General features: G+C 45.1%; 1 protein-coding gene and 1 pseudogene across 1 annotated transcript; one reads left to right on the top strand and one right to left on the bottom strand.

Annotated features, from left to right (window-relative positions):
- Positions 1-374: 374 nt before the first annotated feature.
- LOC118842665 (ly6/PLAUR domain-containing protein 2-like) lies at positions 375-6,104 on the bottom strand. Its single transcript, XM_036750067.1, has 3 exons — positions 6,047-6,104; positions 3,563-3,682; positions 375-586 (listed from the first exon to the last, which is right to left on the bottom strand). The coding sequence occupies exons 1-3, from the start codon at positions 6,102-6,104 to the stop codon at positions 375-377; spliced, it is 390 nt and encodes a 129-aa protein (XP_036605962.1).
- Positions 6,105-12,477: 6,373 nt separating this feature from the next.
- Positions 12,478-13,598, top strand: LOC118833894 (annotated as a pseudogene).
- The last annotated feature ends 5,396 nt before the right edge of the window (positions 13,599-18,994 follow it).

Raw genomic sequence — 18,994 nt, 5'->3', positions numbered from 1 at the left:
TGTCTTATCGCAGTTGATCCTTATAACAACCCTGTGAGGTAGGTGCTATAATCTCCATTTTATAGATGTGCCAGCTGAGGCTGAGAGCAGTGATAGAAAGCGAGGAAAGGAGACCAGGACTGCATCTACGTGGCTCAGCCCAGTGCTCCCTGAGGGACGGGGTTGGGTCTCCTTCTCAGACCAGGGATTCTTGAGGGCAGAAGTTCCACTTTGCCCCCAGGCTGGTGATACCTTTTTCTCCCACAATCTACAACATAAAGACAGAAGAGCTAGGGTCGGGAGGTATCACACCTCTGGACACTGAAAAGGAAACCAGAGGGGAACAGTAAGAATAGGAAAGAGGGGCAGGGTACCACTTGTCCAGCCTTGTCCCTCTAGATTCTAGTGTACAGGAGGAGGAAGGTGAAGAAGAGGAGGGTGAAGACCACACCCCCAAAGCTCCCCAGGGCTGCGGCTCCTCCCGTGTTGCATAGGTCTTGGTTACAGCACGAGACAGGCCGAGTCAGACCGATGCCATCCACATCCGAGGGCACGCACTTCCGGGCACATGTCTTTGTGACTGTGGCATCTCCCAAGAACGGGTACACTGCGATTGGGGGCCAGAGAATAATGAACAAGTCAGGAGGGCCCCCAGCCCAAACAGCAAGTCCCCTCCCCTGATATATTCCCCTCTGCTAACACAAGCCTCTGACCACCAAACTCCAGCTCCCAAATCCCCCTCCTCCAGGAAATCATCCCTGACTAAGCATGACGAGACCCAGTCACGACTGGATTTCCTTCTACCCACAATGATCGGGTGGTCTTGAGTGTTCTCCAAGAATTCTGGGATGGAATGGGTATAGTTCCAACAAAGGGGAAGGGAAAACGAACTTCTGTCTAGTGAGCTGAACATTCCCTTTGACTTCCCATGGTAAAATTAGTGATGTCTTTTTATTCAAATGTTGCTCAGTCATGTCTGACTTTTTATGACCCCTCTTAGGGTTTTCTTGGCAGAGATACTGAAGTGGTTTGCCATTTCCTTCTCCAGCTAATTTTACAGGTGAGAAAACTGAGGCAAACAGGGCGAAGTGACTTGTCCAGGATCACACAGCTAATAAGTATCTGTGGCTGAATTTGAACTCAGGTCTTCCTGACTTCAGGCCTGTCCACTGTGCCACCTAATTGCTCTTTTACTCAAATAATCTTATAGGATTTAGAGCTGAAAAGGGGCCTTAGAGGTTGGCTAGTCCAAACCCCTCATTTTACAAATAAGGAAACTGAGGCTTGAGGAAGCAACTGACTTGCCCAGGGTCAAACATATAGTAAGTAGCAAAGCCTGTATTCAAACCCAGGTCCTTGGACCCCAAATCCTGCTCTCCTTACCTATAACACTAATATTTAATTGAATAACTTGAAAGTATTTGAGTTGTAGTGGGGCTTGGTCCCTGGGTGTATTAGTAACTCCATGGGAGAATGGCCTTGAAAATGGAAGGCTTAGAAACAATAGACCTGGGTTCAGATCCTGACCTTGACCCTTACTAGCTGCGTGATCCTGGGCAAGTTTCCTCTCTCTGAGTTTCAGTTTCCTCTTTAAAACATGGGTGGTAGTTCTTCAAACACCTAAACTCCCAAGTGGTCTCAACATGGTGAGTTATCAGTAGTAATTATGTTTAAAGCTGGCATCTCCTCCCTTTTGGCCACCAGCCCACTCCCCATTTAGCTCGTTGGATTGGGAATTTTAAAAAAATGAAAATTCATTTAAAATTTTATAATAGAAGTCTATGATGAGAAGAATTTATTTCTATGCCTTTAAATTTTAAAAAGTATATTCCTCACGAGAACTTTGTGAGGTAAATAAGTCTCTCCTCCTCTCTGATTGTTTGTTTCCCATCTCTGGAAAATAGCAGAGTTGGACTGGACTACCAATTCTCCAGGTATGGGCTTGGGACCCCTGGGGATCCCCTTTTGGTCTTCCTACGCCAGGCTTGGCATTCTATCTGTGAGGTCAAAGGTACTTTCATAACAATGCTAAGATATTTTAATTATAAAGTCAGTCAATATTCATAGATATAACCCATGTAAACAAAAGCTCTTTGGGAGATTCTCAAAAAAATTTAACAGTGTAGTGGGGTCCTGAGATAAAAAAAAATTTGAATAACAGGCTTATATATAGGCTTTTTAATGTGTAGCTAGATAGTATAAGCACTATTAATAGATTCCCGTTTTCTAACTGAAGGTAGTAGTGAAATTGCTCAATAACCTTCTGTGGCTCCCTATGACCTGGAGGATAAACTAAAAATTATTCATCTTGGCATTTAAGACTGAATTCTGTCTCCAACTGGTTTTATTTCACATTTAATCCTGGTCATGCACTCTATCTTATAGCAGAACTGTAATTATTAGCTGTTTCCTCATCTTTTCCTCTCCTCTCCCATTTCCACTCATTCCTAGATATATCTCTTTATCACTGCCTGTTAACATCTTCCTTCAGTGACACCATCTCTCAGGAAGACTTGCCTGAACCCTCCCCCTGAGGGAAGGTATTTCTCCACCCTTAGACTTCCCCAGCATCCTGTGTTTCTTTTCTGCCCGGGGTTCCTTTCTATAGTCATAGGATCACAGATTTAGTAAGAAGGGACCTTAGAAGCCGGGCAGTCCAATGCCATCATTTTGACCGTATCACCCCATGGAAAGGGTGCTGGATTTGGTGTCTGAGGACCCGGATTCAGGTCCTGGCTCCATCATTTACTTCCAGTGTGACCTTGGGCACGTTTCTCTCTGAGCCTCTGTTCCTCACCTGTAAAGTGAAGGCGCTGGTCCACTTAAAGGTCCCAGCTCTAAGCCTATGATATCATGAAACTGAGGCCCAGAGAGGTTGTGATACCATCCTTATTTTTGTTTTTCGTTCTCTCTCTTCTTTCTTTGTGACTTCCCCTCATCTTATCCCCTGCAACCCACAGCCTCTAGTAAGCCTGATGGCAGAGACTAGATTTTTTTTTAGGGTCATAGGATTTAGAACTGGAAAGGGATTTTTAAAGACCATTTGGTGTAATCTTTGCATTTTACAGATGGGGAAACTGAGGCCCAGGAGATGAAAGGACTTGCCCAAAGTCACATGGGTAGTAAGGAATAGAACTAGAATCCTAGCACAGGTAATCCATTATGAACACTTAATAAAGAGTTGTTGAGTTCCCATTTTATGGGTGAGGAAATTGAGGACCCAAGAGGACAGCTAGGTGGTACAGTGGACAGAGCACTGGCCTTGGAGTTAGGAGGACTTGAGTTCAAATCCAGCCTCAGATACTTCTTAGCTGGGCAAGTCACTTAATCCCTGTTGCCTCCAAAAAATAAAAGGAAAAAGAAAACAAAGCACACAGCTAGTAAAATGGCGAGGCCGGGATTTCAAATCGCATGCTCTGAGTCCAGGTCCAGGTTTCTCTCTACTAACCCCATTGACCTTCATGGGAGAGCTGAAATTACTCTATGGAAATTTTCCTTCCTGCATTGCTTTGCTGGCTTTGCCCCGGGTATGTCGTGTGAGGCTCCCCTCCTGGAACCCTTGGAACCCGACCTCTCCCCTCACCGTCCTCCAGGGAGTACATCGTCGTCTTGCACATGATCTCATCGGGGGCGCAGTCTGTAATGGTGTTGCACTCAGAGACGTTGGTGGGCTGCGGGCAGCTGTAACATTTCAGGGCCCAGGCTACTCGGGAGAAGGAAGAAGGCCGGTCAGGCAGTGGCTTCTCAACCCTATGGATCTTCCTCTCAGTCCCAAGCCTGATGGGGATGATATGTTCTCTGCCCACAGGGAGCCTCTGATCCAAGGGGGGAAGGGAGTGGGGTAAAGATAAGACCCCTCCCCCAGAAATTTCCCCGACTTTGGAGGGTGACGTGGCTCTTATGCTGTGAGAGCACTCCCCCCCCCCACTGCCCCCGATCTCTGGGAGCCACCCATCAGGTGGAAGGGACCCCCAGCCAACATTCTGTTGTGTCCAGACTGGGAATCAAGGGCCCTGGGTTCTAGTGCTGGTTCTGTCACTGGCTCATTCTGTCATCTGGGGGTGGGTCCTTTCATCTCTCTGAGTCTAGGAATTCCCCTGCATCAAATGGGGAGGGGGAAGGTGTGAAGCCAGATGCTTTCTAAGACCCCTCCCAACAACCCTCGAAAACCCAAGGGCTCCTGGATGCTGGAGTTGGGGTGAGGGTCAGGAGAAGGGCGGGGGAGTTGTAGGAGGAGGGAAATGGGACAGCTCTCCTTTGTCTTTGGGGGCAAGGACTCTGAAGTGGAGGCGTGTTGTATAAACAGGTTGAAGGTAATATTCCATTAATGCCTGTACCCTTCTCTCCATACATTCCCTCCCCTTACCTCCTTGAAACTTGATCCAACCTCAGTACATCTCTTCTAACCAACCAACAAGCACAGGCATCTCATGGAGACCCAGCCAGATGTCCTGCCTACCCCATGTGTGGCCTTCGTAAGTCACTACTCTCTCTCGTTGACCCCTTTTTTTCCAGTGAAAGAGGGAATATTTTTTAGTTCTGGCCCCAGTCCTAACTCTCCTCCCTTCTCTCCTCATCTCTCTGATGCAGATAGTTAGACTTAGCAGGGATCTTTGAGGGAACTAATGCAACTCCATTTTACAGATGAGAAAACGGAGGCTCAGTAGGGAGAAGGACTCGCCTTTGGCCACACAGTGAGTCAGAGGCAGCGAGAGGGACCTCGGACTCATCTTTGAATCTCCTTCACTGTCCGGGTCAATGTCGGCTTTGCTGATTCTACATCTGCAGTATCTGGTGACTGTCTCATGTTCTCCACTCCAACTTCTACCACCTAGGCTTCTTTGTCACCTCTCACCTGAACTATCGGACTGTTGTCCCGACCAGACTCCCTACCTTCTCCCCTCCAAGCCATCGTGTACACTACTAGTCACTCTCTTCTTCTCAAATACCTTCAATAACTCCCTAGTGCCTTATGGGCTAAAGTTAAAATTCATTAGCCCCTCCCTAGTCCGACCTCAACCTACCTTTCACCTCATCTCACGCCGCTCCCCCTCATTCAGACTGTGATTCTCGTGATCCTCCGTACCTCCCCATCTTTCTCTGTGTCTAGCATAAACTCTTAGCTCTCAGTAACTGTAGATCTATCTCCGTCTTTCTTTATCCTTTTATATCTCCATCTGATAGGAGGCACAGGGCACTACACAGTCTTTTCCTCCCTCTCCCCCTTCCTCTTCCATTCTTGCCCCCATTTCATCTTCTTATACTTCCATTGCTCTAGGTCCGTATCTCTCTGTAGCTCCATTTTTATAACTATCTCTTATCCATTTGCCTCTTGTAGGTCTCCTCCCCAGGTTTTCCTGCAACCCCATCTCTGTCTCTATGAAACAGGTGGGCTAAGGTCATCCTGAGTGCTGGCAGGGAGAGAGAATAGCAGGTATAGGGAGTAAATTCCTCATACTACTCTCTCTCTCTCTCTCTCTCTCTCTCTCTCTCTCTCTCTCTCTCTCTCTCTCTCTCCCTCCCTCCCTCCCTCCCTCTCTCTCTCTCTCTCTCTCTCTCTCTGTCTCTCTGTCTCTCTCTCTCTCTCTGTCTCTGTCTCTCTCTCCCTCTCTCTCTCTCTCTCTCTCTGTCTCTCTCTCTCTCTCTCTGTCTCTCTCTCTCTGTCTCTCTCTGTCTGTCTCTCTCTCTCTCTGTCTCTCCCTCCCCTTCCTCCTCTCTCCTTTCTCTCTCCCTCCCTCCCTCTCTCTCTCTCTCTCTTTCTCTCTCTCTCTCTCTCTCTCTCTCTCTCTCTTTCTCTCTCTCTCTCTCCCCCCCCTCTCTCTCTCCCTCTCTCTCTCTCTCTCTCTCTCTCTCTCTCTCTCTCTCTCTCTCTCTCTCTCTCTCTCTCTCTCTCTCTCTCTCCCTCATTTTCTTCACTTACCCAGGTCTTGTTGGGGAAGGCCTTGTGAATGAGAAGAATCTTTCCTTTAAACCTCTTCTGGACTCCCATCCTTGGCCTCCCGTATGCTTTTGAGCCCTCCTCATTCTCCCCTCTCCCCTTCCCAGCCCCCACCCCCATCCATCTCACCAAGCTCCCCGAATGCAGCAGTAGTCACAGCCAAGAGTGCTAGCCTTGATGCCCACATGGTCTCCTTGGTTGTGCCCAGTGTCTTCCAGGCACCTATAATTTTGGCTTAACCAGGGATAGGGGAGGAGGAAGAGAGTAGAGAAACCTGTTCTCTAAGAGGATTAGCCTCATCTAATTTCAAGGACCTCCCTCTTTCCTTTCCTCTATCTCTCTTTTTATTCATGGGGCTGCTCAAGAGTTGGGCTGGGCTAGAGGCTAGGGGCCAGTCCCTTTGGGCTTGGCATCCTGCCAGAATGGTGACCACTTACCTCGTCTAAGTAGCTGCATTCCTAAAGTTGTTCTGTCTCAAGAGAATTCAGTAATGATTTATTAAGAGCTACTTTGTATGAACTACTGTATAGGTTCCTAGCACACAAAGGCAGAAATAGAGTGGTCCCTGCCCACAAGGCCCAGGAAGAACATACTGTCTCAAGAAGTGGTAGGTTCCCCTTCACTGGGAGTCTTCAAGCAGGGGATGAATGCCCACTGGTCAGGGATACTGTAGAGGGAATTCTCAGCCAGGCACTTGGTCTAGATAGCTTTGGAGATCCCTTCCAGCTCTTTCATTCAGTTCTTCTGAGTTTCTTTTCTATCGAGGGAATACCAGGATAAGGTGGCTGGTATCAGGGAAACAAACAAAAAACAACCTTGGACTCAGTGACTGGAAGACCTGGGTTCAAACCCTGCCTCTGATGCTTATTACTGTGTGACCAGATGAGGGGGTTAGACTGTTGACCTCTCACTGTGAGCTCTGTGATCCTGCGAGGATTTTTTTGTTTTCTTGTTTAACATTCCAGGCACCAAGGTATCCTGGGTGATCTGTCCCAGGTGTACTTTGTATATATCTTTGTATGTATGTTTCCCCCTTTGATGGTTTGTAATCCTGTCTCTATATCCTTGGCACCTGACACAGTGCTTGGCACATAATAGGTGAAGAATAAATTCTTGTTGATCAATTGGCTTCCTATCTTCTGTTTCCATTTCACTCTATCTCTGGCCTCTCTCTCCTACTTCAAACCACATGCTAGGGTTGACTCTGGGAGCCGGTGATGGAGTTGGCTTTGGGGATGGAGGAAGGCTATCCCAGAAGGACAGACTCAAAGAGGATTCTTGTCATCAGGGAGCCTCCTGCCTATTTAGGAGTCACACAAGGCACGAACACAGATACAGGAAAAAAGGATTTAACTAGAAAATGTTGCAGTGTGTTTGGCTGATTAGCATTAGAGTAGGGATTCAAGGGGTCCATGGAAGGATTTCAGGGGGTCTGTGGATTTGGATAGAAAAAAAATGACAAATTTATTTTCACTGACCTCTCAGTGATATTTAGCATTTCTTTCAATTATTTTAAAACACTATTCTGACAAAAAGTCCATAGGCTTCATCAGACTGCCCAAGGGGTCCATGACACCTAAAAAATTAAGAACCCCTGTCTTAGAGGGATTGGGTTGGCTTGGACCTTGGTGGGTAGTTATTAGGGAAAGCTTTCTAGAAGAAGAGGAAGTACACCAAGAGATGGCATCTGACAAAAAAGTACTAGGATGGGCAGGGAGAGAGTAAATAAGACAGCAGTTAGTATCCTGGGCTGGCAGATGATTCCTTTAAGAAACAAATCTGGGAGTCAAGACAGTCACTTCAAGGGTCCTCAGGTCTCTTACAGAAGGTCCCTTTATCTGCTGGCCCAGGGCCCCCAAGGCTCTCCCTAGATACCAGCCTGGTTCCCCTTTCTTTCTCTATATCTAAAGCTTGTGGGCCTTTATCTGTATCCCATTGCTTAGTACAGTACTTCACACAGTAGGCTTTAATAAATGTTTGTTGCCTGACGGGCTGCCTGTAAGATGAATATTCTGTACCTTCACTTTCATGGGGTAAAAGGACCTTTATAGGGTACCCTCTTCCCCCTGTTTCTGGGCCTGTTAGGGCCTTAGTAGGGATCTGGGGAGGGGCAGGGATTTATAGTCCATTGTCTAGCTGGGTCTTACTCAATGGGCCATACCTTTATTTGACAAGCTTCGGCCCTCCAAGACACTCCCCTCCCAAGCAGGCATACAATCTCATTTTCCACCTCCCTGAAATTGGAACATTCCAGGGGCACAGCTGATGCTTTCCACCTGTCTGCCCTGGGTGTGGAGGATGTAACTGGGCTGTGGGCTATACCTGGTGAAAGGGACCTGTGAGGGAGTCGAGTGCTAAAGCTCTGCCTAAGGCCTCCTCCCTTAATCCCTGCCTGAAACCTGGGCTTTCTACCCCTCCCAGCCTTTCACAGTCATTGGCCTGAAGCCGAGGTCAGGGCACCCCAGGGCCAGATTTAGGGTTCAGCCTTATGAGTGAGGCAGGGGAGGGCATCAACTGAGTTGAGATATTAAAGCAGTGACTAAGACTTGTAGAATCAGAGATGGATAGCTAGCTGGAAGGGATGTTAGACCACCTATCTAACACCAATCCTTCATTTTGTTAAGCAGAGGAAACTGAGTCTCAGGGTGGCTAAAACAGTTTATTGGAATGAGTGTCAGCTTCTGGGAGTTGTCTAAAGAGACTAAAAAGGTTGCCCAGGAAATTCATAGACCAACTTAGATTTGCAAAAGCTGAATATAGGTGATGGAGGACTACCAGATGGTAGTGGTTCTTTTATGAATAGGGTCAGGGGAGCTGAAGCTCAGGATGAGTTAAGCCTGGCAGCAAATAAGAAAGGCACCAAAATGAGCTTTTAGATGGAGAAGATCATGTGGTAGACTGGAAGGCTCTTAAGAGTGGCTAGGGGCAGTGGAAATGGCTCATCTTTTTGCTTGTTCTCTCTGCCAGAGAGGATAATCTCTTAGAGATTAGAGAACCATAGAGAATTCAACCCCCAGATCTTAGATTTAGAGTTGGTCTAGACCTTAGAGGTAGTCAAATCTAATCCACTCTTTTTTCTGAGGCCCAAGGAGGTCAAGTGATTTGCCCAAGGTCACAGGAGGAGTAAGTAGGGCAGAGCTGGGATTCAAACACACAGATCTGACAAATCTGACTTCAGATCCAGGATATAAGTAGAAAGATAGTAAGGGAACTCCCAGTTGCCCTCAATTAGAATTGAAGAATTTCAGGTTGGGAAAGGACCATTGTTCCCATTTTGTTTTAGAATCCAACTGATACTGAAAAAATATCCCTATAAAATTCTTAAGCGAACAAAGGATTGTTGTTGCTGCTGCTGCTGATTCTTTGTGACCCCTTGGACCATAGCACACCAAGCCCTCAACCTGAGAGGCCCGTGTTATGAGGTCATGCATTTTAATTATGTCCATGGGATTTTCTTGGCAAAGACACTGGAGTGGTTTGCCATTTCCTTCTCTAGTGAATCACCTTTTGTCAGAACTCTCTACTCTGATCTGTCCATCTTGGGTAACCCTGCACAGCATAGCTCATAGTTTCATTGAGCTATGCAAGCCCACCTGCCATGACAAGACAGTGATCTAGAGATAGAGATCACAAATGATAAGATAGATAAAATAGGAAATTGAAAATTTTGCACAAACAAAATCAGTGCAGCTAAGATAAGAAGGGAAACCATCAAATACTTCTATTATTTCTGGTGAGGTTCTAATATTCAAGGTGTAGAGGAAATTAGTGCAAATACATATCACTAAAAGCCATTCCCTAATGTACGAGTGGCCAAAGGAGATAAACAAATAATTTCAAAAGAAGAATTGAAAACCATTGACGAATACATGAAAAATTGCTCCAAATAGATAATAGTTAGAGAAGTGCAAGTCAAAACAATCCCGAGGTTTCACCTCACAGCCGACAAATTGTCAAGTATTACAAAAGATGGCAATAATCACTTTTAGAAGGGCTGTGGGAAGATAGGCCCACTAATATAGTATAGCACCAACTAATAGTTCATGTAGCTGTGAATTGGTCCAGTCGTTCTAGAAAGCAATTTGTAATTATATTTTTAAAAAATGTCTACAATGTCCATTCCCCCTCACCGCCCAATGCACGCACACACTGACTTAGAGCACTCATTTACCACTAGGTAAAAACCTCAAGGAAATACAAATTGAAAGGTCCCATGTACCCTAAAATATTCATAGCACTTTATATAATAGCAAAGAACTGGAAACAAAGCAGGTGCTTGTTGATTGGCCAATGGCCAAATTATTGTGCTTGAGCATAATGGAACATGACTATGTATTAAGAAGTGAGTAATATAAAAAATTCAGAGATCTGTGGAAGGCCATATGAACAGATACATAGAGAAACAGGTAGAGTCAGGAAAACATTATGCACAAAGACTAAACCAGTGTAAACAGAAAGAACAAAATGGAGAAACCAAGTGTTTTGTAATTCTGATGACTCAGTTTGGCCCTGGAGAAGAGTTGAGAAAAAAATGCAATTCTGTTCTTCCTTTGTAGAGGTGGGTACGCCTTCTCCTCACAGGGATGTGGAATATCACATACATTGTCAGACATAATCAGTGAGTTGGTTTAGTTTTGCTATACTGCCTTTCCCCCTTTTTTATTTATATACATATATACACATATATAAATATGCATGTACATATACACACACACATATGTGTGTGTATATATATATATACACACATAAGTACATATATATTTGTTGCAAGGAATGAGAGAAGGGAGAAAGATTTCCAGAAATGATGACTTCTGGGACCAAATAGAGCAAGTCTAGTTTCTCTTCCACATGTTATCAGTTCAAGTGCTTGAGAACAGCTAGTGTGTCCCTCACACAGCATGGCTTCAAGGTTCTCACCGTTCTGGTCACTCTCCTCTGGACATTCTACAGCTTATCGATACTCTAATCTTCCATTGGTACTGTAGTCTTATCAATTTGGCTATTCCTCCCAACATTGCAGGTGGCAAACCATCCTTTCTGCCCATCAAATTCAGTTCTTACTTATGCCCTCCCATAAATTCACTTTAAAGGGTCTACCCAATATAGTAGATGCTTTCTTCTAATTCTCTTGATATCATGAGGACACCAGCTGAACATGCGGGCTAATTATTGGTTATTTTTCCTTCTGACCACATGATCATCATCCTGTCTTTTCTTTGGATGGGATATTTCTTTGATGATGCCTCTTCTCCTGTGTCATTCCTTGTTTGCAATGATACTGCCTGCTCATATCATATGAGACAGCTAGGTGGTGTGGCAGATATTGCACTTTGTAAACTAGAAGTGCTATATAAATCTTAGCTGTTAGCTATTTTTACTTACCATGTAGTTGCCCATTGCCTTTTTCATGATCTATTATGATAATAATATTAGCTAACATTTTTATAGCACCTACCATGTGCCAAGCACTGTGCTACGCACTTTACACATATTATCTCATTTGATCCTCACAACAACACTGGGAGGTAGGTGTAGATAATAATATCATCCATTTTTTTACAGGGGAGGAAACTGAGGCAAACAGAGGTTAAGGGATTTACCCAGAGTCACACAGCTTGTACGTGTCTGAGGCCAGATCTGAACTCAGGTCTACCCTGTCTCCAGGCTTGATGCTCTATCCACTGCATCACCTAGCTGCACTCCATGTCAGTTGCTCAGAGACTGTAGTGTTCTATGACTCACCACCATTCACCATTATCAAAAGAGTGTTGGCAATAAAAATGAATCTTTGTTTCCAAGAAAAGGGTCATTCAAAGAACTTCACAATGTCCCCTCTTTCCTCCTCTGGTTCAGCTTTGGGCCCAAATCATTGTTCATTTGCTGCATCACAAGAAGTTATACCCTGCATTCTGGTGAAACTGGCTGCATAGGTTGTCAGTCCACCTGCAGGGCACAATCTGGATAAGATGCATCTTCATCCACTTGGTTCTTCGGGGATGGATAATGAAAGTGAAATCTTTGAGTGATTATGGATCTGATTAGAAGACTCTGTACAACTCAGACCTGATGCAATCAGCCTAGTGTTATCTGTAAACAATAGTATCTTGCAGTTTCACCATTCATAGGATACACCTTTTTGACTTGGACTCTGAGTTGGATTTCCTTCATGATGGTGTCAAACACCTTTGGCAAGCTTATGTATCCTTATTTTATGTCTTGTTCGCTAATAATGAGTAGAGAGTAATCAAACAAGGTTATAATTATATCTTCCAAGGAATCTTATCATTTTTAAAAAGTCAAAATAGTAGTATAATATTTTTATAATAATAATCATGATAATATTGCTGGGGCAAGCCAGCTTCATAGAAGCAGCAAAGCACCTAAGGGAGAGACAGAAGGCATAACCTTCTGGGCAAATTAAACTGCCACTATAACCTTGACCACCACCTTCCCCCAGATTTCAAAGGAGACAGCTTAGGGCCCTAAACCCAAGACCCCGCGGAACAGCAGTGACTTCCTAAGAGGCTCGGGCTGAAGCCAAGGCCAAGGCCAGACCTGACATGATCCAGAGCAGGAATAATGGGAACGTATTCACCAAACCCAGACAGTCATCACCTAGCACCAACCCAGCCCCCAGTATGCCATGCTTGATGTCTACAACCCCTTTGAGAACTGTGAGTCACTGCCATCCTATGAACCACCTGCCCCGTGGCCTCTGCCAACAGCCCAGCCCCATCAGCTGCCTTCCAGAAAATTCAACCCCACAGAACCCAAGATTATGGCTCCTATGATGCTCAGGCTTCAGCTGTAGCAGCCACAGCAGAACTTTTGAAAAGGCAGGAGAGGGAAGAAGGCAGAGGAGTGGGATTGGCTCAACCTGGGGGTTCTGCCACTTGACACCCCTTGCCTTCATTGTGCCCTGTTCGACCCTGCTTCTTACATGACATCTCCATGGAAATTCCCCAGGAGTTCCAGAAGACAGTGTCTACTATGTACTACCTCTGGTTAGGCAGTACCTTCCCCCTTCTCCTGAACTTCCTTGCCTGCCTGGCCCCTTTCTGTGTGATCCCTATTTCCAGTGTCTCTGGTTTGGGGTTCTCCATCCTCTGGGTCATAGTCTTCACACCCTGCTCCTTTGTCTGCTGGTACTGCCTCATGAACAAGGCTTTCGGGAGTGACAGTTCATTCTATTTCTGTTTTCTTCTTCATTTTCTTCTTCCAGAACATGATGTATGTGCTGGCAGCTATCGGCATCCCCTCAACAGGATTCAGAGGCTGGATCTCAGTCCCGAGGGTGCTGAAGATCAGCGTAACTGTGGCCGTCCTCATGCTACCAGTCACCTTGTTCTTCACTGGTATTGCTATACTGGGCACGGTGATGCTTAAGCAGATCCATGCCCTGGACCGCCACATAGGCGCCAGTTTTCAGAAGGCCCAGCAGGAGTTTGCAGCTGGTGCCTTCTCCAAACCCACAGCTGCGGCTAATGCAGCTGCAGGTGCTGAAAACAATGCCTTCGGGCCCCATAACATTCTCCCCCTCCTCACCTATTTATCCCCATTCTTTGGCTTGTGTACCCAAACCTTGGCTCTGGATGAAGCTGGCTCTACTCCCCTTTCATCTCTCCCTAGGATTTATTTTGGAGAGAGACAAGAGTTTTTATTCATTGTCTCTCCTCCTTAATCTTTGTGGTAGTGAGAATGGGCCTGCCCACGAGGGCAAGGGGAACCCAGGGGTACTGATCCCAGCCCTAACCACTGCCCAACTCTGCCCCACCTCCCCAGACCTCACTGTCTTGGGAGCCTCTGCTTCCCTCTGCTGTGCCAAGGCTAATTCCTCCGTTATTTAAATAAAGGAAAGAAGAACTTGGGAAAAAAAATTCTGCTTCCCGACTGGCCCCCACCATCAACAGTAAGAGAAGAAGAAGCAATCTAACCTCAACACCGGCCGCCACCACCAACTGCTGGCCAGCTTCTGCCCACAGGCGGTTAATTCCAAGACTACTGGCCCTGCTTCCAGTCCTCATGGGGGTGGAGGGGGGAGGGGGGCTGCCCTTGTGGAGATTACCATAAGCACCGAAGACCTGGGGGGAAAAGTTCTTACTGTAGAAGTCCCCGTCCTATTGTTCATCATCAGAAATAGATACGGTTTTATCAGCAGAAGGCAGCTAGGTGACACAGTGGATAGAGTGCTGGGTCAGGAGTCAGGAGGACCGGAGTCCAAATCCAGCCTCAGACACTTACTAGCTGTGTGACCCTGGGCAAGTCATTTAGCCTCTGTTTGCCTCAGTTTCCTCATCTGTACAACGGGTACCTTGGAGAAGGAAATGACAAACCACTCCAGTGTCTTTGCGAAGAAAACCCCACTGGGGTCACGGAGAGTCGAAAATGACAAATAAAAGACAACAACAAAATCATCGGAGGAACTGACATTAAGGAAGATGCATTGCCATCTATCTGCTTTGCTGCCCCACTGCCATAGCCACGGGTCTTTTCCATCCGATCTGCAATTGAAATCTCCCGTATCTGTTGTCTCCTCCAATAGAAAGTGAGCTCTTTGAGAGGGGGGAGGGGGGAGACTCTCTCCTTTTTCATTTCTATCCACAGTGCTTTGCATGGTAAAGACAAATAGAAATAAATGCTCTTTTATGGAATCATTCGCTCATTCACATGCCTGGGATGATACGAGCCTTGTTGGAAGAGAGCCTTTAAAGTAGGCTTCCTCTCTACTGAATCAAGCACCTTTTTATAGTTAAAAATAAACAAACCAGAAACCTCATCCACCCACCCAATAATCTCAGCAGCGTCACGAGTTCTCCACATCTTTCAATCCACTGTGTGATGGGAATGATGCACCCTACTGTAGGATATCACTTGTAGGAACCTGCTGTTTCCTTTGAATTTCCTCATCAACCAAGGTGGCTAACATTTATAAAGCACCTACTGTGTGCTAAGCGCTTTACAATTATTATGCCTTTTGATCCCCACAACAACCCTGAGAGGAAGGCACTATTACTATCCTCATTTTTACAGGTTAGGAAACTGAGGCTAAGTGACTTGTTCAGGGTCATACAGCTAGTAAGTGTCTGAAGCCAGTTTTGAACTCACATCTTCCTGACCCCAGGCCTGGCACTCTCTCCACCATGCCACCTAACTGCCCATCAAAGATGTCTTCTTCTATAAAAATGTCGTATTGATGTCCTTCCAAATTCATGGTACCCAGAACTAAAAACATTACCTCTGATGCAATCTGACCAGTGCGGAGTACAAAAGGACTCTCATGTTTTTCTTTCTGGAAGCTGATACTATTTTACATGACCCGAGACTGCATGAGCATTTTTGGCTATTAGCAAACTTCTGGCTCATATTGAGCTTGCTGTCCACTGGAACCCCCAGATCATTTTCAAATGACTTGTTGTCTAGCCCTGCCTCCCAAATATCATACTTGTGAGTTGTATTTTTGAAGTCCAAGTATAAAACCTCACATTTATTCCTATAAATTTAATCTTATTAAATTTAAGTTAATTTTCTAGACTGTCTTTTTGGAACCTGGCCTGTATCATCTAATATTATAACTACCACTCCCCAACTTGTATCATTAAAAAAAAAAGGCTGCTGTCTATGCTTTCCATGACATCAATTAAAATCATAAATAGCATGGAGTCAGACACCTGGAGCACTCTGCTGGCGGTCTCTGCCAGGCCTGGCCCAACCACAACCCAGACTGGTGAGTGAAAGAGCTGGTGCCATTGCTTGGTGGCTGTCAGCAGCAGAACGACCATAAGGTGAATGAGACTCTGACATGAGGGCAGGGCAACTTCCTCCCTGGGAGGACGTGTTTCCTCTCTAAGGAGACTGGTTCAGGTCCCCTGTGGGCATGCTGAGCAGCTGCTCTGCAGGACTTTCTTGAGAACAGCTACTTTCTCCCTGAAGTGTACTGTCCAGTATTCCCTCCCTGCCCTTTGGACTACACGTCCCCCCACCCCCTTACTAATTCTATGCTGCTATGTCATCAAAGCCCTTTGGGTCCCTGTTCTGTGTCCTGTGCTCCCTTCCCACACCACTTTGTTCCTTTAATTTTCCCCAGGCTTAATTCCACCTATGTCACAGGCTATTGGAGCATGGGGAGGTTTCACAAGGCATTTGACAAAGTCACAATATCTTAATGGGAAAAAGTGGAGAGATAAGGGCTTCTCATGTGAGCCTCTCTGAGTCTCAGTTTCTTCCTCTGTATGATGGGCACAATAGGTGCCTCTCAGGGCTTTGGGAGGAAGGTATTTTTTAAACTGTGAAACACAATTGGTCTCAGGGCCTGCCATCACTGCAGGACCCTGGAATTACAGGTGACTCTGGGGTTCTCCTCATCTTCAATCTCATTTTCAGGATGTCCTTAGCTGTCCTCTGCTGCCTGGCCTCCAGTTGCCCTTCTTGGATTTCCCAGCCCTGCCAAATGGAGCTAAGCCAGATGCTATTAAGCTGTATCCTGGCAACTCTTCCTGCACAGCTCAGCTTCCTACTGATGCTAGCTCCTGCTTGCCATCTGCCGAGGACTTCTCTCCAGGCAGGCCTCTGTTTGCTTGTCCAGTCCATGTCCAATCCTTCTGCCCAAATGGCCTCCTTTCCACCCCTCTCTCTGGTGCAGCCCCATAGTTGAAACTCCAATCCATCATTATCATCATCTTTTCTTTTCCTTCCTATCTTTTAAAAATTTAACAGGGTTTTAAAAATTCTGAACTTCACAAGTACCATCTAAAACAAGCATTTCCATCTACAAAAGACAGAAAAAGAGGATTGTGCATGAAACTGGGGATCTCTTTTGTGTATAGTTTGCTCTTCCTTTTAAGTAGATACCGATACATAATTTTCAAATCTGACCTAGTTGTCTGTGTTTCCTTCTGGCTATCTGTTTCCTTTTGTGTGCTTAAAAAAGGAAAGAAAAGAAAAGAAAACATAAACTTTTAAATAAATATGCATTGCCAAGCAAAACAAATTCCCATGTCTGCCACACCCAAAAAGTCTCATTCTGCACTTTGAGTCTATCTCTCCCTATAAGGAGATGGTTGCCATGCTTCATTATTCATCCCCTGGAATGGTGGTTGGTCTCTCCATTGGTTTTCTTTACTACATTGTTATGGACATTGTTCTCCTGTTCTGCTCACTCGGTATCAGTTCAAACATATTTTCCCGGATTTGTTTAAAATCCAGGTTGACTTAAAACCATTCTTTTTTTGTAGTTTCTTATAGTTCACGATATTCCATTACATTCATATATCAAAATTTGTCTAGCCACTCCTCAACTGATGAATTATTTCTTTTGTTTCCAAATTCTTTGTTTCTATAAAAAGAACTACTATCAATATTTTTGTACATATGGGCCCTTTTCTGCTTTCTTTGATCTCTTTGAGATATAGGCCTAGTAGTGCTGTTGCTGGGTCAAGGAAGGAAGGGAGCTTAGTGACTTTGGGGTTATAGTTCTCAACTGCTTTCCACAGTGACTGGATCAATTCATAATTCCACTAACAAAGTATTAGTGCACATTTTCTAGAGGCCTCTCTGAGAACCACCATTTTACTTTTTAATAATTATGTGGATCCCCCCCTGCATTTGTACCAATTGTGACTTATTTTCTGTTATCCTTCATCATTCTTGTCTTCCATATATCCTCCGCAGGGGATCCAGTCAATACTCTAGAAGCCCTTTGAACTTCTTGTGCATACCAGTGCAGAATTTGGATTATCCTCCTGGAGGCTGCTCAGTGGCACAGTGGACCTTAGGAAGACCCAAGTTCAAATACTAATCAGACATTTGCTAACTATGTATCCCTGGACAAGTCACTTAACCTTGAAATGCTTCAGTTTCGTCAACTATAAAATAAAGATAATAATAAATAATTTACCTCACAGGGTTGTTGTGAGGATCAAATGAGATCATATTCATAAAGCACTTAGCACAGTGCCTGGCACATAGTAGGTACTTTATAAATGCTTGCTTCCTTACCTTCCCTACCCTAACATCTTCCCTCCCTCCCTTCCTTTCTTCCTTCCTTCCTTCCTTCCTTCCTTCCTTCCTTCCTTCCTTCCTTCCCTCCTTCTTTCCTTCCATCCTTCCTCCCTTCCTTCCTTCCTTTTTCTTTCTTTCCTTCCTTCCTTCCTTCCTTCCTTCCTCCCTTCCTTCCTTCCTTCTTTCCTTCCATCCTTCTTCCCTTCTTTCCTTCCTTCTTCTTTCCTTCCTTCCTTTCTTCTTTCCTTCCATCCTTCCTCCCTCCCTCCCTTCCTTCCTTCCTTCTTCTTTCCTTCCTTCCTTCCTTCTCTTCCTTCCTTTTTTCCTTCTTTCCTTCCTTCCTTCCTTTCTTCCTCCCTCTCTCCCTTCTTTCCTTCCTTCCTTCCTTTCTTCCTTCCATTGTCTTTTGCTCCTGCTATAACACATGACTGATTCTCCTTTTTTGATGACCTATTTTCAGGATGAGCCCTTATGCCCCTTCTTCTGCATAGTTGATTGTTGGCAACATGCTGCAGTCTATTTACACTCATCATGTCTTTCTCCATTAGTTCTACACTTCGGTGGATTTGTTTGTGACGTTGATTTTGGAATTCTCTCTAAGCCATTCTTGTCCTCTTACCTTAAGTAGCTCTTGTCCATGTATTCCTCCAAATTCTCCAAAAGGGGTTTACCCACCATGCTGGGAGATTTCCTTGAGCTGTCTTGAAATTGCCTGGAAACCAATGGAGGAGGTGGGCCATCCAGTGGTTATTCCTGTATGTTACCAAGTGATCAGCCTACTTTTTTTAATCTGGTCAGATATTTCTCTCATGGCATCCTTTACACCACTTCTCCAGTGAAAGTCTTTGCTGGCAATGTGTTTCAGCCTACTCGTGCCCACCAAGCTTCTATCAATTGATTACCCTTTTGGAGACCTTCAATTTAAATTACTTGCTAATTACAATGTTCCATGACTCACAGTCATATGGCATCACCAGAAGAATATTGCTGCTTTTAAAAAGATGGGTCTTCATTTTGGGAAAAAGCTTGGGATCATTGGAAGGACTGCAAAACTTCCCAAATATAGAATGGACTGCTTTC

Source organism: Trichosurus vulpecula, chromosome 1 (assembly GCF_011100635.1).
Source record: "Trichosurus vulpecula isolate mTriVul1 chromosome 1, mTriVul1.pri, whole genome shotgun sequence".
NCBI lineage: Eukaryota > Metazoa > Chordata > Mammalia > Diprotodontia > Phalangeridae > Trichosurus > Trichosurus vulpecula.
Note: the sequence above shows the minus strand (reverse complement) of the source record. Positions and strands in the feature narration are given on the sequence as shown.